Source organism: Phlebotomus papatasi, chromosome 1 (genome assembly GCF_024763615.1).
Source record: "Phlebotomus papatasi isolate M1 chromosome 1, Ppap_2.1, whole genome shotgun sequence".
Classification (NCBI taxonomy): Eukaryota; Metazoa; Arthropoda; class Insecta; order Diptera; family Psychodidae; genus Phlebotomus; species Phlebotomus papatasi.
The window spans coordinates 71,316,324-71,334,037 of NC_077222.1; the positions used below are offsets into that span (position 1 = coordinate 71,316,324).

At 31.8% G+C, this 17,714-nt stretch overlaps 2 protein-coding genes across 4 annotated transcripts; one reads left to right on the forward strand and one right to left on the reverse strand.

The window, feature by feature from the left end:
• Positions 1 to 988: 988 nt before the first annotated feature.
• On the reverse strand, positions 989 to 7,924 carry LOC129800152 (casein kinase II subunit beta). 3 transcript variants are annotated; one of them, XM_055844493.1, is made up of 7 exons: positions 7,832 to 7,924; positions 7,386 to 7,461; positions 7,186 to 7,288; positions 6,918 to 7,109; positions 2,251 to 2,440; positions 2,025 to 2,145; positions 989 to 1,762 (listed from the first exon to the last, which is right to left on the reverse strand). In XM_055844493.1, the coding sequence occupies exons 2-7, from the start codon at positions 7,455 to 7,457 to the stop codon at positions 1,760 to 1,762; spliced, it is 681 nt and encodes a 226-aa protein (XP_055700468.1). In that variant the 5' UTR covers positions 7,458 to 7,461; positions 7,832 to 7,924; the 3' UTR covers positions 989 to 1,759. The 3 variants fall into 3 exon arrangements, with proteins under 3 accessions (XP_055700468.1, XP_055700469.1, XP_055700467.1); XM_055844494.1 differs by having other exon boundaries at positions 2,064 to 2,145; positions 7,832 to 7,915; XM_055844492.1 differs by having other exon boundaries at positions 989 to 2,145; positions 7,832 to 7,915.
• Positions 7,925 to 14,256: 6,332 nt separating this feature from the next.
• LOC129800252 (odorant receptor 13a-like) lies at positions 14,257 to 15,217 on the forward strand. The gene is made up of 2 exons (XM_055844524.1): positions 14,257 to 14,815; positions 14,882 to 15,217. Exons 1-2 carry the CDS (start codon positions 14,276 to 14,278, stop codon positions 15,197 to 15,199), a joined length of 858 nt encoding a protein of 285 aa, XP_055700499.1. The 5' UTR covers positions 14,257 to 14,275; the 3' UTR covers positions 15,200 to 15,217.
• Positions 15,218 to 17,714: the final 2,497 nt, after the last annotated feature.

Consider the following 17,714-nt stretch of genomic DNA (forward strand, 5'->3'; position numbering starts at 1 on the left):
AAATACTTGAAATGGGTGTATTAATCAATTTTTATTAAAAAAAATGATCTAAAAAACACAACCCTTTGCGTTTTTTTTTAGTTTTAAAAAAATCGAAAATGTGTTCTAAAATCTAATAATTCTAATAATGTTCTAAAAATCGTATTAATTAATACTTCTTGATGAAATTCGCACAGAATACTTTAAATGGGTTTACTAATATACTACTGGATTTTTATATCTCGACGAAGAAATTTGGCCTTAAAACACAATTCCCTTTGCTTTTTTTAGTTTTTTCAAAAAAAAATCGAAAAAATCTTCTAAAAATCATAATCTTTGTATAAACACTAATAATTTTTTTATTTTCATCTAAAATGCACGAATCCTTTGCGTTTTTTAGTTAAAAAATATGGAAAATTTCTCTAAAAACCGTGATCCTATTTGATTGTTTTGTTTTTGGATTCACACAGAAAATTCGAAATTGGTCTAATTTTTAACTCTTTCGTCTCTTTTGGGACTCTGAGTACCCAAAGCAGCATATGAATATTCTGTGAAAAACGATGTTTTTTAATTATTCATAAAAATCCGATTTTTGTGGATGATTACAAACTATAAGGAATGTCCAAATGTAAGATATTTTTTGTAGGACCTCAATTAATTCCTGAGCTTAGATATTTTTGATTAAAAAATGGTGAAATTGGCTTGCAGCATATGCTGCGGTCCGGAAAGAGTTAAACAACTAATGTGCAATGAATTGCCTTACCTTTTATTCCAAGATGAATTTTTCCAAAAATCACTTCAATGTCAAATAGAGGTCAAACTGCAAAACCTCAGGTCTGAGAGGGAGACTCCCCGGAGTCCCATAAATTTGCGGTTGTGCGTAGATCTTTTTGAATTGTTGTCTATGAATAACGTTGTCTTAATTTTGTTGAAAAGTTGGTCAACCTCAAGCACGCTTATTGGATACCACAAGAAGAGTTTGTTCAGAAATTAATAAAACGTGAGAATGTGGGTTTTAATGATTTATTTTTTTTTACATTGATTTCATCTAATGATTTCTCTTCTACTGAACCTGATTTTCTTACTCTCAATATTAAATTCATAAAAACTATTTGAAATTTATCTCTAATCTTCCATTTTATGATCTTTAAATTTAGGATTTCATTTTATTGTATCGATTAACTACAAAACTTTCAATGTCCTTTTTCTCAAATATTAAATTCTCTTGAGAAAAAATAAATAAAAGCAGAGATTTCCAATAATTTGTTTGTTTGTTTTTTCGTGCTAAGTTTGTTGTAAATCGATTGCAATAAAAATGTTGACAAATTTTCTCTTAGAGGGAGGGGTGGTTCATAAATGTTTGCAAAAGAAACTTCATGATATAAATTAAAACATACATTTTTTTTTTAATATTAACTAAATAATTTTTAATTTTTTGTTTTGTATTTATATAAAAAAGTCATCATCCACATTCCCGATGTCTTCATCCTCTCTCTCATTTTCTTCTTTCACTCGGCCCATTTTTTTGTTCTTGTGGGAAAGAAGCCTTTTAGTTCAGTTTTGTATCATCTTCATACTACATATCCAGAATGCAGCGCCCGTCTCTTAAATAATCTACTATCATTCTTCAATTTTTTTTTCTTCTTCATTGCAACACACTGTTGACAAGTTATGACAAGATTTTCTCTTTTATCTCGTGTGTAATTGATCTTCAAAACCATAAATGAAAATTAAGAGTTAAAAGAAAATGAAATTATAAAGCACGCTATTTGATGTCCTTTCACTAAAAGTGGGAGAAAGAGAAAAAAAGAAGAGAAAAAATCACAATTAGTATATTTTGTTCACATATAGGAAAAACATTTATTTATTTTTTGTTTTTTTTTTTTTTAGTTCAATGCTTAGAGATTATGAATAATGCGATGAAGATTCTTTCAATTAGATTTTTTGCATCTCAAATATTCTTTTCTCTCTTATTGACTTTACGAATTCAACTTTTTTTTGTGTGTTCTTTCAAAAATTATTCATAACTTTTAATTTAATTATACATTTTGTATGTAGCTGCGATTTCCATTTTTATAATTTACCGCTCGTTGTGGAGCCTTAAAGTTGGCTGCATGTTGCAACTGAATTTGATAAGCTAGGGAATGAATCTTGAAGCCATATAAACTGCAATTAAAAGTTTTCACAAAGGAAAACAAAAACAAATATAAAATTAGAATAGAAATTATTGAAAAAAAAAGAGTAGAATAGAGAAAAAAAATATCTTCATACCGTGGCACAAATTGATTTGTCGGACGTTTGGGACGATACTCCGGATGCACCATGAAGAGCATGTGCGGGAACCCAGTGCCAAAGTAAGCGCCATCCGTGTGATGGTGTCTTGATGATTTTGGTGTGTAGACATCAACGCACTTAGGACAGTATGACTTCACCATTGCCTCGCCGGGAACATCGGATAAACCTAATTAATAATGCACAGAATATTTTTGCATCAAAATCTTTTCTACATTGCAATTTCTTGCAATTTTTTTTGATAAATTACAAATCGATTAGAAATATTTCTTCTTCTTAAAAGTTATGATTTTTGTAGTTTAACTTAAGAAAATCATTTTGGGATGTACGTACTTTTTACCAATAAGTCAAATAACTTTTCAATTCTTTGATATTAACTTCACATGTTGATTATTATTTGTGGTAGAGTGTCAATTCAATTGCGCATTGAATTTTACTGTTTATAATGACCAGCGCACAATACCTTTTGTTTGTAAACATGTTTTCAAAATTTCCCATGAGAATGAGCGAGATGACTAGATCTAGATCTCACTTACTCTCATTGAAATGTCAAAAACATGTTTACCAAACAAAAATTATTGTGCGTTGGGCATAAATTACAAAACCAAAACTATATGCTATATAAACTTTAGACTTTATGGCTTCTACACACTAGAGAAATTTATGTCCATATTGAAATTTTTCCTAATGACGTCTACACATTAGAGAAATTTATGTCCATATTGAAGCAAATTCCCTGCGTTTGTGTAGGAAGAACTTCTTCAATATGGACATAAATTTCTATAGTGTGTAGACGCCATAAGGAATTTGCTTCAATATGGACATAAATTTTTCTAGTGTGTAGAGGCCATAACAGTCGTGCTTCAATATGGACATAAATTTCTCTAGTGTCTAGAATAAGAAGAGAATACGTGAGAATTAATCTCACGTCAGAGGAGGTAATCAGCGTAATAGTATTTTTTGGTTTAGTAGGGTGGAGTCATCACTTATAGACAGCTTGCAAAAATCTTAAATTTTTACTTAAAGAGAGGAAAAAAATAGGATTTTTGCCTATTGTCTACAAGTGTATAACGTTCATAGCAGATGACTCCACCTTATAGCATTAAAGCCTGTACGGTACGGCCTATACTGACATGAGAACGAGAAGGGAGATGGCTTAGTACAGTAGGCTCACTTTCAATCGGGCATATGGGGCAAAATGTCATCTGAATTATCGAGAGATTCCGGGCACCAGTTATTGTAAATTCCAGGAAAAGTGCTCAATTATAAAAAAAATCACTATAAAACAAGAGGAACTAAAGCGAATTTGAGCAAATTTTCCAACAAAATTTTTTGGAAAAAAAATTGCCAACAACATTTTTCACCCGATTGAGCGAGAGTCTGCTGTATAACCGATAAATTGATTAAACTACATTTCTATTAGGTTTTTTTTATTACTAAGCCCTCTGGGTTACTTACAACTGTAGGTTTGTAAAGCTCTTTGATGCCTTATAGTGGCTTCAGACCAAAGGTTTATGAATATAGCTTTTGAGTGCATTAACCCTTTGAGGATGAGAAGGTAAAAAATTTAAAGTCAGAAAAAATCACTTTTTCTGACATTATAAAGTAAAGCATGGCTTTAGATAGCCGTAGAAAAAAATTTTAGTTTTGGGTCACCGGTGACCCAATCGTCCTTAAAGAGTTAATCTCTTAATGAACTTTTTTTTTAATTTGAAGAAGATTCCAACAGATTTTCAGAAATCACTGCAATTTGTATTTTGAAAATTTGAAATGTTCAGAAACTGGGATAAAGGGTTGAGAAAGTTGATCCCATAACTCTAGGTTGGACTACGATTTGGAAGCTTATGGATGAAACTTAGCGCTTAACTCTTTCCAGGCCGGCTTCAGACCTTAGGTTAGACCAGTTCCCGATGGTCTCGAAATTCAAAATAGCAACCAATTTTATTGGTTTTTCGAAATTTAATGAATCACTTGCCCATGTTGTCCAATCTTAAGTGATAATTTTCCAAAAATATTGATTAAGAAAAAAATAGAGAAGTTAAGCCATATGGCTAAGCCTTAATTATGAAGTTATGATTTCTACCATTTTTAAGTCTAATTGAGTTTTATCATAATGTAATTTATTTTTGCAATTGATTTGTGGAGCTAAATTATATCATAAGGTCATTTTTCCCTTAATAATAAGAGAAAAAAAAACAATTTCAAAGCTGACCCATTTCAAAGGTATTCCACTTCCCTTATATTACCTCTATGATATTTTGGGCGATGTTTTGACTGATTCATACATCGGTTCAAATCAGTTGTAGACCGGTAATGTATCGGTTATAACCTAATCAGTAATTTTTGTCCGAAAATCAGTCATATTACTCATTAAACTATTTGGGGGATATTTTGAGTGGATCATGAATCAGTTCAAATCGATTGAGAACGGGTAAACAGTAAATTATACAAAAATACTTTTGAGGTACATCATCTAAGTCACGAATTCGAGCACATCACAAGGTCTGGGCTAAGATGATAGACTAACGGATGGAGTATTTTTATTCATAAATGGTATATTTTTCCTAAATTTTTTTTTATAATTTTTAAGCCTTAGATCCCCAAAAAAATAAATATTACACGAAATGGTATCCACATATACAGAGAATATATTTTTATTGAATTTAAAATTTTACTGGTGTTACAAATAGAAAATTTGTCAGAACAATTCAAAAAATTGCGAATTTTTCATATGGATTTTAGGAACTGTTATCCTCGTGCAATCATTATAAATTTTTTGCCAATAACATAACATTAGATACTCATTCATTTGGTAAAAGTTTTAAAATTATTACATTTGGTTTTATACCAAAACTAAAAAATTACCTAAGAAAAAATAACCATACTTTTGTACGCAAAATGTATGAGAATGCTCCGCCCTGGGTCTGGGACGTTTTTCCACCCTTTAACATTTGGCGTTTAGGAAAATAGGGTAAATTTTCTTTTAAAAGTTTTTTTTTTAATTGCGTCTAGTATCTTAATGATTCTAGTAGATAAAAAATTCCTTATTTAAGGAAATTTTGACACTTTAATAATAAAGATATTTATTAGAGGATGAAAAACCAGGATTTGCCGATTTAATGATTTAGCGGTATCAACGCTTAAATATTTTACAGTGCTGTTGTCTCTCTATATGCACAGCTTTTGTGTCGGTTGCATTCAAAATCAATTTGTTTACATTTTTGACAAAGTAATAAAGAAAATAATTTTCTTGGTAACTAATTTTTCTTGTTTTTAATTTTCTTAATTTTATTTTTTCTGTCTCATATTATATTTAAAATAACACGGGAAATTCTAGAACAATAAAAAAATGATAATTTATTAAAAGAAAGAAAAAAACCGTTGAGAATTTCAAAAAAAGTTGTGCATATTCAGAGAGAGAACTGTCAAAAAAAGTACCCAAATTGTGCATATAGCGAGACAGCACTGTATTTCAGAATTAAGGGTATAACTTGGTTTTTGTATAAACTTAGAAGTACAGTAGAGTCTCGCTATAGGCCATCGCTCTATAGTCCACAATTTATCGACCGTTGATTTCAAAACACTGATTTTAAGTTAGGGTTCGTTTTTTAGTATGTGACATGCATAATTATTTTAATATTTTTGGCAAACTTTATTAAGTAGTTGTGAAAATTGTGATCCATAATGAAGAGAGCGAGGACAAGTACCACAATCGCAAAGAAATTGGAAGCTGTCAAGCAATGCCAATACTAAATGTCGTTGATAATTTTAAAAAATTACATGGACTATAGTGCGACCCAAGTGTCAAATTTGAAACCAAATATGGACTATAGCGAGACTCTACTGTATCTACTAGAAGTACAGTAGACTCTCTGTCAATCGGGAATATGGGGCAAAATGTCATCCGGTTTAGCGATAGATTTGGGCGTCAAAGCCTTTGTAAATTCCACAAAAAGCGCTCAATTATAAGGAATCACGATAAAATAGGAAGAACTACAGCGAATTTGAGCGAATTAGCTTCATAATTAAACGTGAAAATTGTCAACAAAATTGGTCGCCCGATTGAAAAAGAGCCGATTGAGTGAGGTACGAGGCTTTTATTAAGAAATCTAAGACCAGAAAAATTACTTTCTTTTGGTTCAATATTCAGAGAGAACAGTCTTTAAGGTTTAAGAAGCTCAAATTGATTTTGATTTTAATAAACTTGTCAAGACTTTCGAGGCCAAGATATTTCTAGGCAATAAAATTTTGTGAGGGCGGCATATGAACTCTAAAAAAACGTGTAAATAGGTTTGGGTGGGGCTATTCAACACCTTTCATTTTCATTTGAGATCTTAAAAATTGGTCATTTTCTGTACAATTTTATTTATTGCTATTTGAGGTTTTACAGAGGACAAAAATTTAAGTTTACACGTGGCTCTATTTAAGAGAATTTTTTCTTTTTGCTATTAAAAGAAATTGAGTTCATTACTTTTGAGATAATCCCAATGAACTGACCTGGAGAATTTTTACATTTGACTTTTGCCCTTTCAACCCAAAGCCCACCCTTCATTTTTAAGTTATTTGCAAAGGTCTCAGGAAATGTCGTATGTGTGATAAGGCTGGATTTTTATAGAAGAAAAAAAAAGTAAAATAGGAAGACTCACCTAATGGCAACATCGGCTGACTTTCACAGTAAACTCGGGGGCAAACGCCAAAATCACCAGTTTGATATTTCTCTATCATTTGAGCAATTCCACGATTTGTGAGAATATATCTGGCATGAATTAATCCATAGAGCATCTCAGCCGCCTGTTCAATGAGATCAGACTGGTTGGGATTGTCGTCCAGTTCATCCTCTGCAAATGGGAAAGATACAAAGGAAGGCTTTTTAATTAAATTGTATCTCAAAAGTTGATATTCAGACAATCTTACCCGGTTCGAGATCTAGAATCATATCCAACGCTTGCCTGTAATTGGGTACCTGCTCATTTAGTCCAGTCAAGTTGAATTTATCTTGAATATAGTCCTCATCGACCTGCCCAGAGGAAAAAAAGACAACATAACTAAAAAATGTGTCCTACAGAGAGAGAGAATATTCTTGAAAGTCATATTACTAATGGGATTATAGTTACCTCACAGAAGAATTCATTGCCTCGAAGACCACAGAACCATGAAATCCATGACACCTCCTCGGAGCTACTCATCTTTCTGTGTATGGATTATAATAAGAAAGGCTGTTTAATATCAAATCCACCACCTACGGACAATAGAGCTCATGTTAGAGCCACTCTGGCTGAGCACATTGCTGCACTAGCATCTACAATTGTATCGCAAAACACAATTTTTCACCGAATTTTCCACATTTTCCATCCCAAGTTGCAGAGACATGAAAAATCACAGGCTAAACAAAAATGACGGACTAGGAAGTGAGAGATGTGGGCTGATGAAATCACCAGAATTTTCACGAAGAAACGCATTCACCGTGCTATTGCCCACATGTTATCGTTGGGGAAGGGTATGGGGCACACTTGGGGTGTATTTTTGGGGCACAGGGAGTAGTATTTTTGGGCAAATTTACCTTTTAGTGCCGCTAGCCACGCTTGAAAAAAATATATGTACAAAAATGGCCTCCACTGAACTGACATATACTCTGATGGATGGGATTTTATTTGGCGTACCGACCTCAGCAATATTCTCCATAGATGGCGCTGGGATTCAGTTACATTTTTTCTTTCAAATTTTCGTGTTTTGCGCGTGGCGCGTGGATATGTTGCGTTTTGTGCTGGAAGAGCTTTTCTTTACCAAAGAAATGTTAGGATTACAGTAGACTCTCTCAAATTCGGGCATATGGGACCGAAATGTCAGCCGAATTGGACAGAAATTCGGGCGACAAACTTTTTGAAATGCAACGATTTTTTATTCATGTGCATATAGATATTGAGTTTACACACTCATACATATCGTAAATTGCATGAAAATCCCTCAATAATGCAAAATCACATCAAAACTAAGACAAACCATGCCAAATTTGAGCATATTTGATTCATTTGATAATCATAATCAAACTTGAAAAATGACAACAAACTTTTTTCAAATGTAACCGCTGCCCGAATTTAAAAGTAGCCCGATCTTAAAAGAGCCGAATTTGCGAGAGTCTACTGTATTGTTTTTTTTTGTAATTAAATTATTAATATACGCTTTTAATAGGGAAATGGTGGAAATGGTAATATACAATATAGTCAAGACGATATTTCTTCATTTGTAATGCCCAGCGCACAATAACTTTTGTTTGTAAACATGTTTACAAAATCTCCTATGAGAGAGAGCGAGATAACTAGGGTAAATTAAGGTAATTCAAAACCTGCTCCAAATGGAAATTTTTCGCTACTCCAAAAGGAAACATCACTGTTTTCATGGTAAATACAGTACTAAATTATAATATTTATATATTTTCTATACCACAGTTTCATTATTTAGTTAATTTTGCTCCAAATAAAGCGAAAATCCATTCATATTCACAAATTTTAATTTGTTAATTTCTCAGAAAAATTAAAATTGTACCTTTTCACCATCGAATTTGTTATCGATCGAGCATGTTTTCCAATGAAAAACATAATAAAGTGACTGTAGTTTATTCGTTTTGTTTAACATTTAATGTCACATTTCTGGCTAATTTTAGTTAAATTAAGTGCTAATCTTTATTGTTAACGGTACGTGAAGTTTTCAAATGAATTAATTACCTATTTCGTGAACAAAAAGGGTTTTTCTGAAGTGTCTGCAAATGCTTCAAAAGGAAACCCCGGAAATATGATTTTTTTGGAGAGCTTCTTTTATTGTTTTAGATGGGAAAGGTGAAAAGACCAGGAATAAGAACAAACCCTGCATTCAGGAGCAACTCAGCAAGGTTTTGAAAGCTTTTCGTCGCGGTTTCACTTACACTGTTTGTCTCCAATTAGAAACTTTTCCTTGCCTCCATTTAGATTAATTTGTTTCCAATAGAAGCATTTTACGCTCGCGTATTTTTCTTGTATTTAAAAGGTTTTCAAATTATATCTAAAAAAAAAATCACTGAACAGAAGAATCTAGAAGAGTCAAGGAGCAAATTTATGTAATTCTCTTCAGAAAAAATATGAACTTAATGTTTTGTATCTTCTATCAAAGTTAAAGCGTCTGGAAATGATTTTGAATCAGGACATTTACCCTAGATCTAGATCTCACTTACTCCCATTAAAATTTCAAAAATATGTTTGCTAAACAAAAGTTATTGTGCGTTGGGCATAATTCTAAATGTAACATTAACAAATCGAATCAATTTGGGAATATAAATTTAAAACAATAATTTCGAATAATTTTTTTTCGAAAACTTGAAAAATTAAAATTTTTAAATGATAATTTATATTACACAAAATTGACCATTTAGTAAATTTCTTTAGTTGTATCTGTTGCAATGATGTCAAAAAACATGTCAGTTGTTAAATCTAATACAAATTTCGATATCTTGAAATGTTAGGGGAGACTGGGGCAAAAAGTCACAAATCGAAAATTTCAAAATTCAATATCTTCCAAGATAAATAAGATAGCGGCTTAAAATTTTTACCACAATTAGATTCCATAAACCTTCTTCGATGTTGTATGTTTCTTCGAATTCGAACAAGGAATTTAGAAATTAAAAAATATCAAAATTTTTAGTCCTATTTTTTTAAATATTTTCCTTGAAGAATATATCAATTATTACCTACTTATCATTTACTACTCAAGAGAGGTTGGTATAGGAAATAAGTTTCGACATGCAGAGTTCAGTCGAATACAAATACTCATTCACTGCCCAGATCCACAAAACCAAGGTTGGTTTACCGTGATATAAAGCGGTACTGTGTGTATCAGAACGCACACAGAGCACTGTGATATGGAGCAGGTTTACTCGCCTTGGGGGTTAAGATAGAACAGGAGAATGGGGAGTGCATAATGGGCCCAAATAAGTGGCCTGGGTGCAGCGGTTCCGCAAGGACCCATAGACAAATCTTAATCTTACTTATCATTTAAAATTTATGCACTGATGATTATTTCCTAAATGACTTGGATTCTTTGAATACGAAGCTGCTATCTATTTTAGAATTTTACAAAGATTCTTCTCTAAAAAAATATTTTTATTAAAAACGACCACTTGGGGTAAAAAGTAACAAAAGCTATAGAGCAAAAAGTAAGAAAAACTGAAACAATTTACCGGTTCATTAACATTTCATAACCGACTGGAAATGGTTAGGAAGTATCATAAATTCCAAGACCTTTCTAACGAGCCCAACATGATAACATTCGATTGACAAAATTCGCTCTCAAGAACATTTATGCCTTTGACCTTGAAAACCCGTTATTAGGAATGACTCAAAGGTATTTTCGTATATGGATAATGTCTTTTTAGGGGTGAATACTAAAATAAATAAATCAAAATTCCAAAAATAAAGTGGCACGAAAAGCGAATTTTTCTTTGAGATAATGGAAAATGGTCTTCAGCAAAGTTGCAGACCAGCAAATCAAAATTCCTGTGCTATTTAGAAATATCTCTTGTATTCTAGGAGTTCGTGATAATATTAGTATCGTTACTAAAAACAAAAGCAAATTAAAAGGAAAGCGAAACGAATTTAAAAATTTAAATCTATTTTATTAATTATTGATTGCTAAATGTTATAAATCAATTATAAAATACAAATAATACAGGCTCCTTAATTACTTTTGTTTTATAATTGTGGAGGTCAGAACAAAAATGACACATATCATATCCTATGGCTGCAGAGGTGTGCAAAAATCGTTTCAAACCGAATAAACGTCAAAATAAGTTTGTTCACGTGCGTTTTGACAGTTTTTACCATTGCGGTATAAGTAATTTGACGTTTTTTTGGTTTCAAACGGTTCTTGCACACCTCTGGGCTAAAGCATAGGATATGTGCCATTTTCGCTCTGACCTCCATAATTATTGAAAATACAAATTTCATGCTGCTAATTTTCTCATGTTCATCGAAATAAGTCCTCGTTTGTAAAGTTTGTTAAGTCTTTCCTCGCTTAATTATTGATATAGTTCATTTGCTCATGTGATTTACGTCATTGCATTTGCATTTTCCCAATTCGACTGCATTTTACAAAACAACTTTTAAACTAATAAAATTTTAAACTAATTAAAAATGGTAGCAAAATGTCCCAGACTTTGCAAAATACTCCTTTTTCTGAGTTTGATTTCGATGTTGTTCAAAAAAAATGAATTTCACAAAACATCGCACTAATTTTGCAATTTTTTCTCACATTTTTATCTCTTTAATAATTCTTGGTTCACTATTGATATAATCATATTCATAAATAGCTGCAGCTGATTTGGCAAAAATGATTATGAATGCCACCAATGTACCTTTTGGACCAGGAAAATTTCGCGAAATCAAAATTTGCATCCCTTTCTTTGTGAAAGGTTTTGCATGTCTATCTCGTTCTTTCACATTCTAAATTATATTGAACTAAATTGAATTTATTATTATGTCCAAAAGAAGAAAAAGAACAGTGTCAAAAAATGAGAGATAGAGGCAAAACATTTGAGAAAGAGATACTAATTTTGATTTCACGATAATAAAAAAAAAAACAAAATTATAAATTAAAATAATGTTAAAATTAATGCATTATTAATGCATGAAAACTGTGAGATATTGTTGGGAAAGTAAAAATTTGAAAATTATGTGAACTAATTCAACATTTCAGATTATATAGTTTTTTCTTATAAATTTTACCTTTTTACCGACCGATTATAGAATATTTTTCGGCACTGTACAAATGAGCTGAAATTTATCCGTAACACCTTTTAGATTTAGATCAAGAAAATTTCGTGAAGTTAAAATTCGAATCTCTTTCTTTTTCACACGCTTTGCACAATAAATTCAATTTAGCTCAATCGAATTTGGAGTTCGGAAGAATGTGATGACAAATGCAAAGCGTGTGGGAAGCAAAAGGATGTGACTTTTGATTTCATGAAATTTTCCTGATCTAAAAGGTGTTCCGGAGCCAAAAAACTAAATTTTTTGCCAAAAAATCAAATTTGAGCAACAAATTATTTTAGAACTTTACAAGCGAAAAAAATCATGCAAATTCAAATTTTGGAAATAGAAAAATAAAGAGATTTTCATTTTATCTGTAAACAACATCTTACTGTGCTATAATATTTGCACATTAAAGTTTTAGTATGAATCACATTAATTGTCGCTGGTGAGAGTCCAAATGTGTAATTTATGTGTTTGAATCATTTTATATTCAAAATTTGATCTATTTTGTTGATAAAAAGGTACACTTGGCCAGCAAAATTTGATATAAATTGATTTATAGCATTAATGCGATTTTCTCTTTAATTTTTTAATGTGAAAAATATTTATGCTTTAGGTAAATTTAAACTTATTTTTGCGGGCCAAGTCCACTTGGCCACTCAAAGACACAAATAACATATTTGGACGCTCACAAGCGACAATTAATGTGAATCACATTAAAATTTTAATGTGCAAGTGTGATAACGCCGTTAGGTTTAGATATTAATTAATTGTACTTAGACCCATTTTTATAAAAATCAAGGTTTTTTACTGACCGAAATTGAAAATTTTATTAATTGTAATTTTTTACTGACCACTTTTGTTTTTACGGTTTTTGCTGACCGAATTTAATTCTTTTACTTTTCTTTTATTTATTTATTTTTTGTTATATTTCACTGAATAAAATTTTTTATTTTACTGACCACAAATGTTTATTGCCTTCAATTTCACCGCAAATATTGTAGAAATAACACAGTTTTCAAAAAAACAATAGAATATCTTGTGACTATCAATTCAACACGATAGAATTATTTTGAACAGACTTGATTTTGTTCATGAATCATAGACCTACTGATAAATCCAAACTTGTCTCAATCGGTTAGGGAATAAGCTATTTAGAGTTGTTTTTATCTTTTGACCTTGAAAAAAACCGTTTGAAACGATTTAAGTTTAAGGTCATTAAGACGTGAACGAAATACTCACCTAAAACCCAAAGTTACTATTGGTAATTGTTTCGTTTGTAACTTTGTTTGGAAGTTGCAACATCAGAATCATAAAATGATTCTGACGTAAAATAAATACGATTCTGATGGTCTTGAGGAGTTCGAGGTTTCACACGACGTGACAAGGGTTTGTTTGATTGTCCTTAGTTGCAAAAAAAAATGTCTTTACTCTTCGGATTTCGTTTTTCTTTTAATAGTCTTTTAGCTTTGTTCTCAATCCTCCTTGATTTTGTGGTTGTCGATAGTAAAAATCCCCCTCCTATTGAAAATGGTGGGGCAATAACGTAAGGAGCTAGGAAGTAGTTTCGAGGCAAAGGGAAATATAGAGGAATTAAGTATTGCTCTTCCTGTGGAGTTCGAGCTATAACAATGATAGAATAATTAACTTTTCTGAAACTTTCCTGAAGGTGTGGATCTTATAAATTTTTCATTACACCTTAAGTACTCACTCAATCTCATTATGGGTTTATCAATAAAAGGTCGTGATCGTAAAGAAAATTATTAGTACAGAGGTTTTCTTTCTGTTAAAAGAATTGTGACAAAGTCCTAAAGTGAGATCATGGAAAGATTCTGTTTAACTAACAAAAGACTTCTGAGATGGTCAGGATTTTGGTTTGAAGGGGATAGTGTGAAAATGCATCAAAAAATACTTTGTTTTATTTCTGCGATGGTCGATGTGATTTTTATTATAGCCCCAGAGTATTATTGTGTCTATCAGCATTTAGATGATTTATTTGAAACATTTGGTGCTGTTTCTGAAGGATTAACAAACACTTTGTGCTTTATTAAAATGATTGTTGTCTTCAAAAATAAGGATAATATTCGTACACTCCTTAATGAAATGAAGCAATCTTGGAGAGAAGGTATACAGAGTTTTAGTCTTAGATTGTGAATTGCTATAAATTATATAAGTTGTCCAATATTTTAGTTCAAATGACCGATTCTGATGCTATTAAACGTGAATCAATGGATCGTGCAGAAAAAGTGTCTAAAGGATTTGCATATTCCTATTTGGTAGCTGCAACTAATTTTATGGTTAATCCTATCATTACAATGGCCATAGTGTCATCTTTTAAGAGACAAGCAATTCTTCTAGAGGATGTCTCACTCCCCATTAAAACAGAGTATCCTTTCGATATTACATCAAGTGTTTTTCGACTCTCAGCTGTATTTAGTGTAACAGTTCTTGCAGAACTTTATGTTTTGCGTATTCTCATGGGTTTTGATACACTATCAGTGTCTTTAATGAACTATTGCGCAGATTTATTTAAGATACTGAGTTCTCAACTACGAAGTCTTCGGGTGGAATCATCGCAAGGAGATCAGAATATCTGGACGGAAGAGAACAAGAAAAAAATCCTAAATGATTTGAAAGAGATTGTGAATAGACACAATCAATTCATTGATTTCTCAGATCGTCTCGAAGAAGTTCTAAATCCTATGATGCTTGCTCAGTATCTATCCAGTACATTTATGTTTTGCGTTGTTGGTTTTCAACTTTCAATTGTAAGAAATCATTCAGGTCTTTTCACAGAATAAGAGATAACACAGAATACAAAATCTTTCTTGCAGCTAATTGAATCTCCCTATAACTTCTTCATCATTACGACTTACTGTGTCTCTTTGGGCATTCAACTCTTCATGTACTCATGGTTTGGCTCGTATCTTACAACTGCAGCAGATGAAGTATCATTTGCAGCATATGAATCGGAATGGTTTAACACTCCAGTAACAGTTCAGAAGGAAATAATCTTAATAATTCAGAGATCTAATCATTCTGTTGGAATTACTGCTGCTAAGTTCTACTACATTTCCATTGAAAGTTTCGCAAAAGCTCTAAGTTCAGCTATATCATATTTTACACTTCTCCAGACGATTTATGAGAAGTAAATTTAGTACAATTTATACTTGGATTTTAATTATTAACTTAAACTTTCCTTTACTTTAAATACTGTGTAAATCGTGTAAATGGTGTAAATTATAAAATTATTGTCAAAAATGTGTTATTAATTTAACTTATAATGCTTAAAAGAATATTATTGTGAGGATTGTGGGAAATTACAAATGTAGGATAGCAGGATGCATCAAGCCAAACAATTTTCATATGATTTAACGTTTCGGTATTTTTTAATAAGTATCTTATGTCCTGGACACACTTACGACTTAAGCCGAAACACGACTTAACGTAATTGTAATCAAAATAATGATCATATGGCATTTCCATCAGTTTATCACTAATTCATCTCTGGCCTTAAGCCCAGGAATGACTTAGTTAGTGGGAAACTGATGGGAATTTAGTCAAATCATCATTTTAATTTTAATTCCGTTAAACAAAAGTAAATCTATGCCAGCCATTGTGAAGGGGCGTCGACCTCGAGGCAAACCTAGGACAAGGTGGCTGAATCAAATTCAGAATCTTGCCTTGGAACGCCTTGAGATCGAACCCGAACATCTTCTTGAAGTGGCGGATCGATAAACGTGGGCTGCTAAATTGGATGTCATGGGCCTGCGATCCCAATAGAAATAAGCGGTTAAAAATGATGATAATTCCGTTAAGCCGTCTCTTGGCTTAAGTCGTAAATGTGTCTAGGGTCTAGGGTTTAGGAGGGCATTACGCTCAAAAGTATTCTAAGTAAGAAAAACATGACCTCTTAAGGCAATTTATTGTTAATTTAGCTTTAAATTTCTACAAAATTATTTACATGTAATCTAAGGATAATCTGGGAGTTCTTTTTTTTGGGACGAAAAATTTTTGTCAAGGATAAATCTAATAATAGAAATCGGTAACTAGGGCTTTGAAAAGTGCTTTGGATAAATATCGAGAATTATGGTCTTAAAGTGTTTTCATCGTTTTCATTGTGTTTTGTTAAAAATCTCTAGAGCTTCAAGAAACCCGTTCCTCAACAAATAAGACACGCATATTTACTTAAATTTACCGTTCGCAGGAACAGTAAATTTTTACTGTCCCTATAGTAAAGTTTAGTGTCCACAGGAACAGTAAAGCGTTTTTGTTCTAGCGATTTTTTTTTACTATTCGCGGAAACAGCAAAATCCTACTTTGGGGTGATTTTACTGTGCAAAAGAACAGTAAAATTATTTTGTTATTTTGTAAATTTTACTGTTTCCAGGAATATTGAAATATTATTTTTCGGAGTAATTTTATGAACAGTCAAATTTTGTTGTGAATTTTTACTGTTCCTAAGAACAGTAAAATTTTATTGTTCAGCATAATTTTACTGTTCGCAGGAACAGTAAAATTTTATTGTTTTTGGTAAATTTTACTGTTCATAGGAACAGTGAGATTTTACTATTCGGGAAAATTTTACTGTTCTTGAAAACAGCAATGTTTTATTATTCGCAGGAACAGTAAAATTTTACTGTTTGCAGGTACAGTAAAATTTTACTGTTTTGGTACACTTTACTCCTTCCCAAGAACATTGAGTTTTTACTGGTCGTGATAATCTTATTATAAAAGTGATTGAACAGACTTCTGTTCGCTTAGTACGTAATTCCAAGAAGTTTTGTGTTTGTGCACAGAGAGCGACAATTAGAACAAGTGATTCCTAATCCACAATTTAACCCAAATAGAGACAGGAAAAAATTCCTGCCTCCACCCAGGCTTGAAATGGGGGCCTTTCGCAATCTAGGCAAATGCTCTACGAACTGAGCTGTGGGGGCACTGGCTCTAGTTGTCTTTTGCTACTTTTTTTTACTGTTAGATAATTTTACTCTTTGCAAGAACAGTGAAGTTTTACTGTTCACAAGGCCAGTAAAATTTTAGTTTTCGGAATATTTTTACTGTTCGCTGGAACATTAAAATGTTATCGTTGTAAATTTTACTGATCCCAGGATCAGAAAGATGTAACAGTTCCCAGAATTGGTAAGATTTTACTGTTCTGAATAATTTTACTGTTTGCAAGGAAACTAAAATTTTACGGTTTTGGTAAATTTTGCTGTTCTTAAGAGTAATAAGATTTCACTGTTCGAGCTAATTTTACTGCTTACAAGAAAACTAATGTTTTTTTGGGATAACTTTACTGTTCCCAGGAACAGTGAGTTCGGGATAATTTTACAATTTGCAAGAACAGTGGAATTTTACTGTTCACAAGGACAGTAAAAGTTTATTGTTGTAAATTGCACTGATCCTAGGAACAGAAAGCTTTTACCATTCCTAGGATTTTTAGAAACAGTAAGATTTTACTGTTCGGAATAATTTTACTGTTTGCAGGAGCAATAAAATGTTCAGGGGAATTTTATTTTTAATTCTTCATAAAAGTTTGGCAAATAAGTCTTTGAAAAACTTTAACTATACTTAAAAAAGTCTCACCCTCCCCTATATTCACTTTAAAAATAAGAACAGATTTTATAAACTTTGTCTAATCGTCACTGCAAATGGTGAATGTCG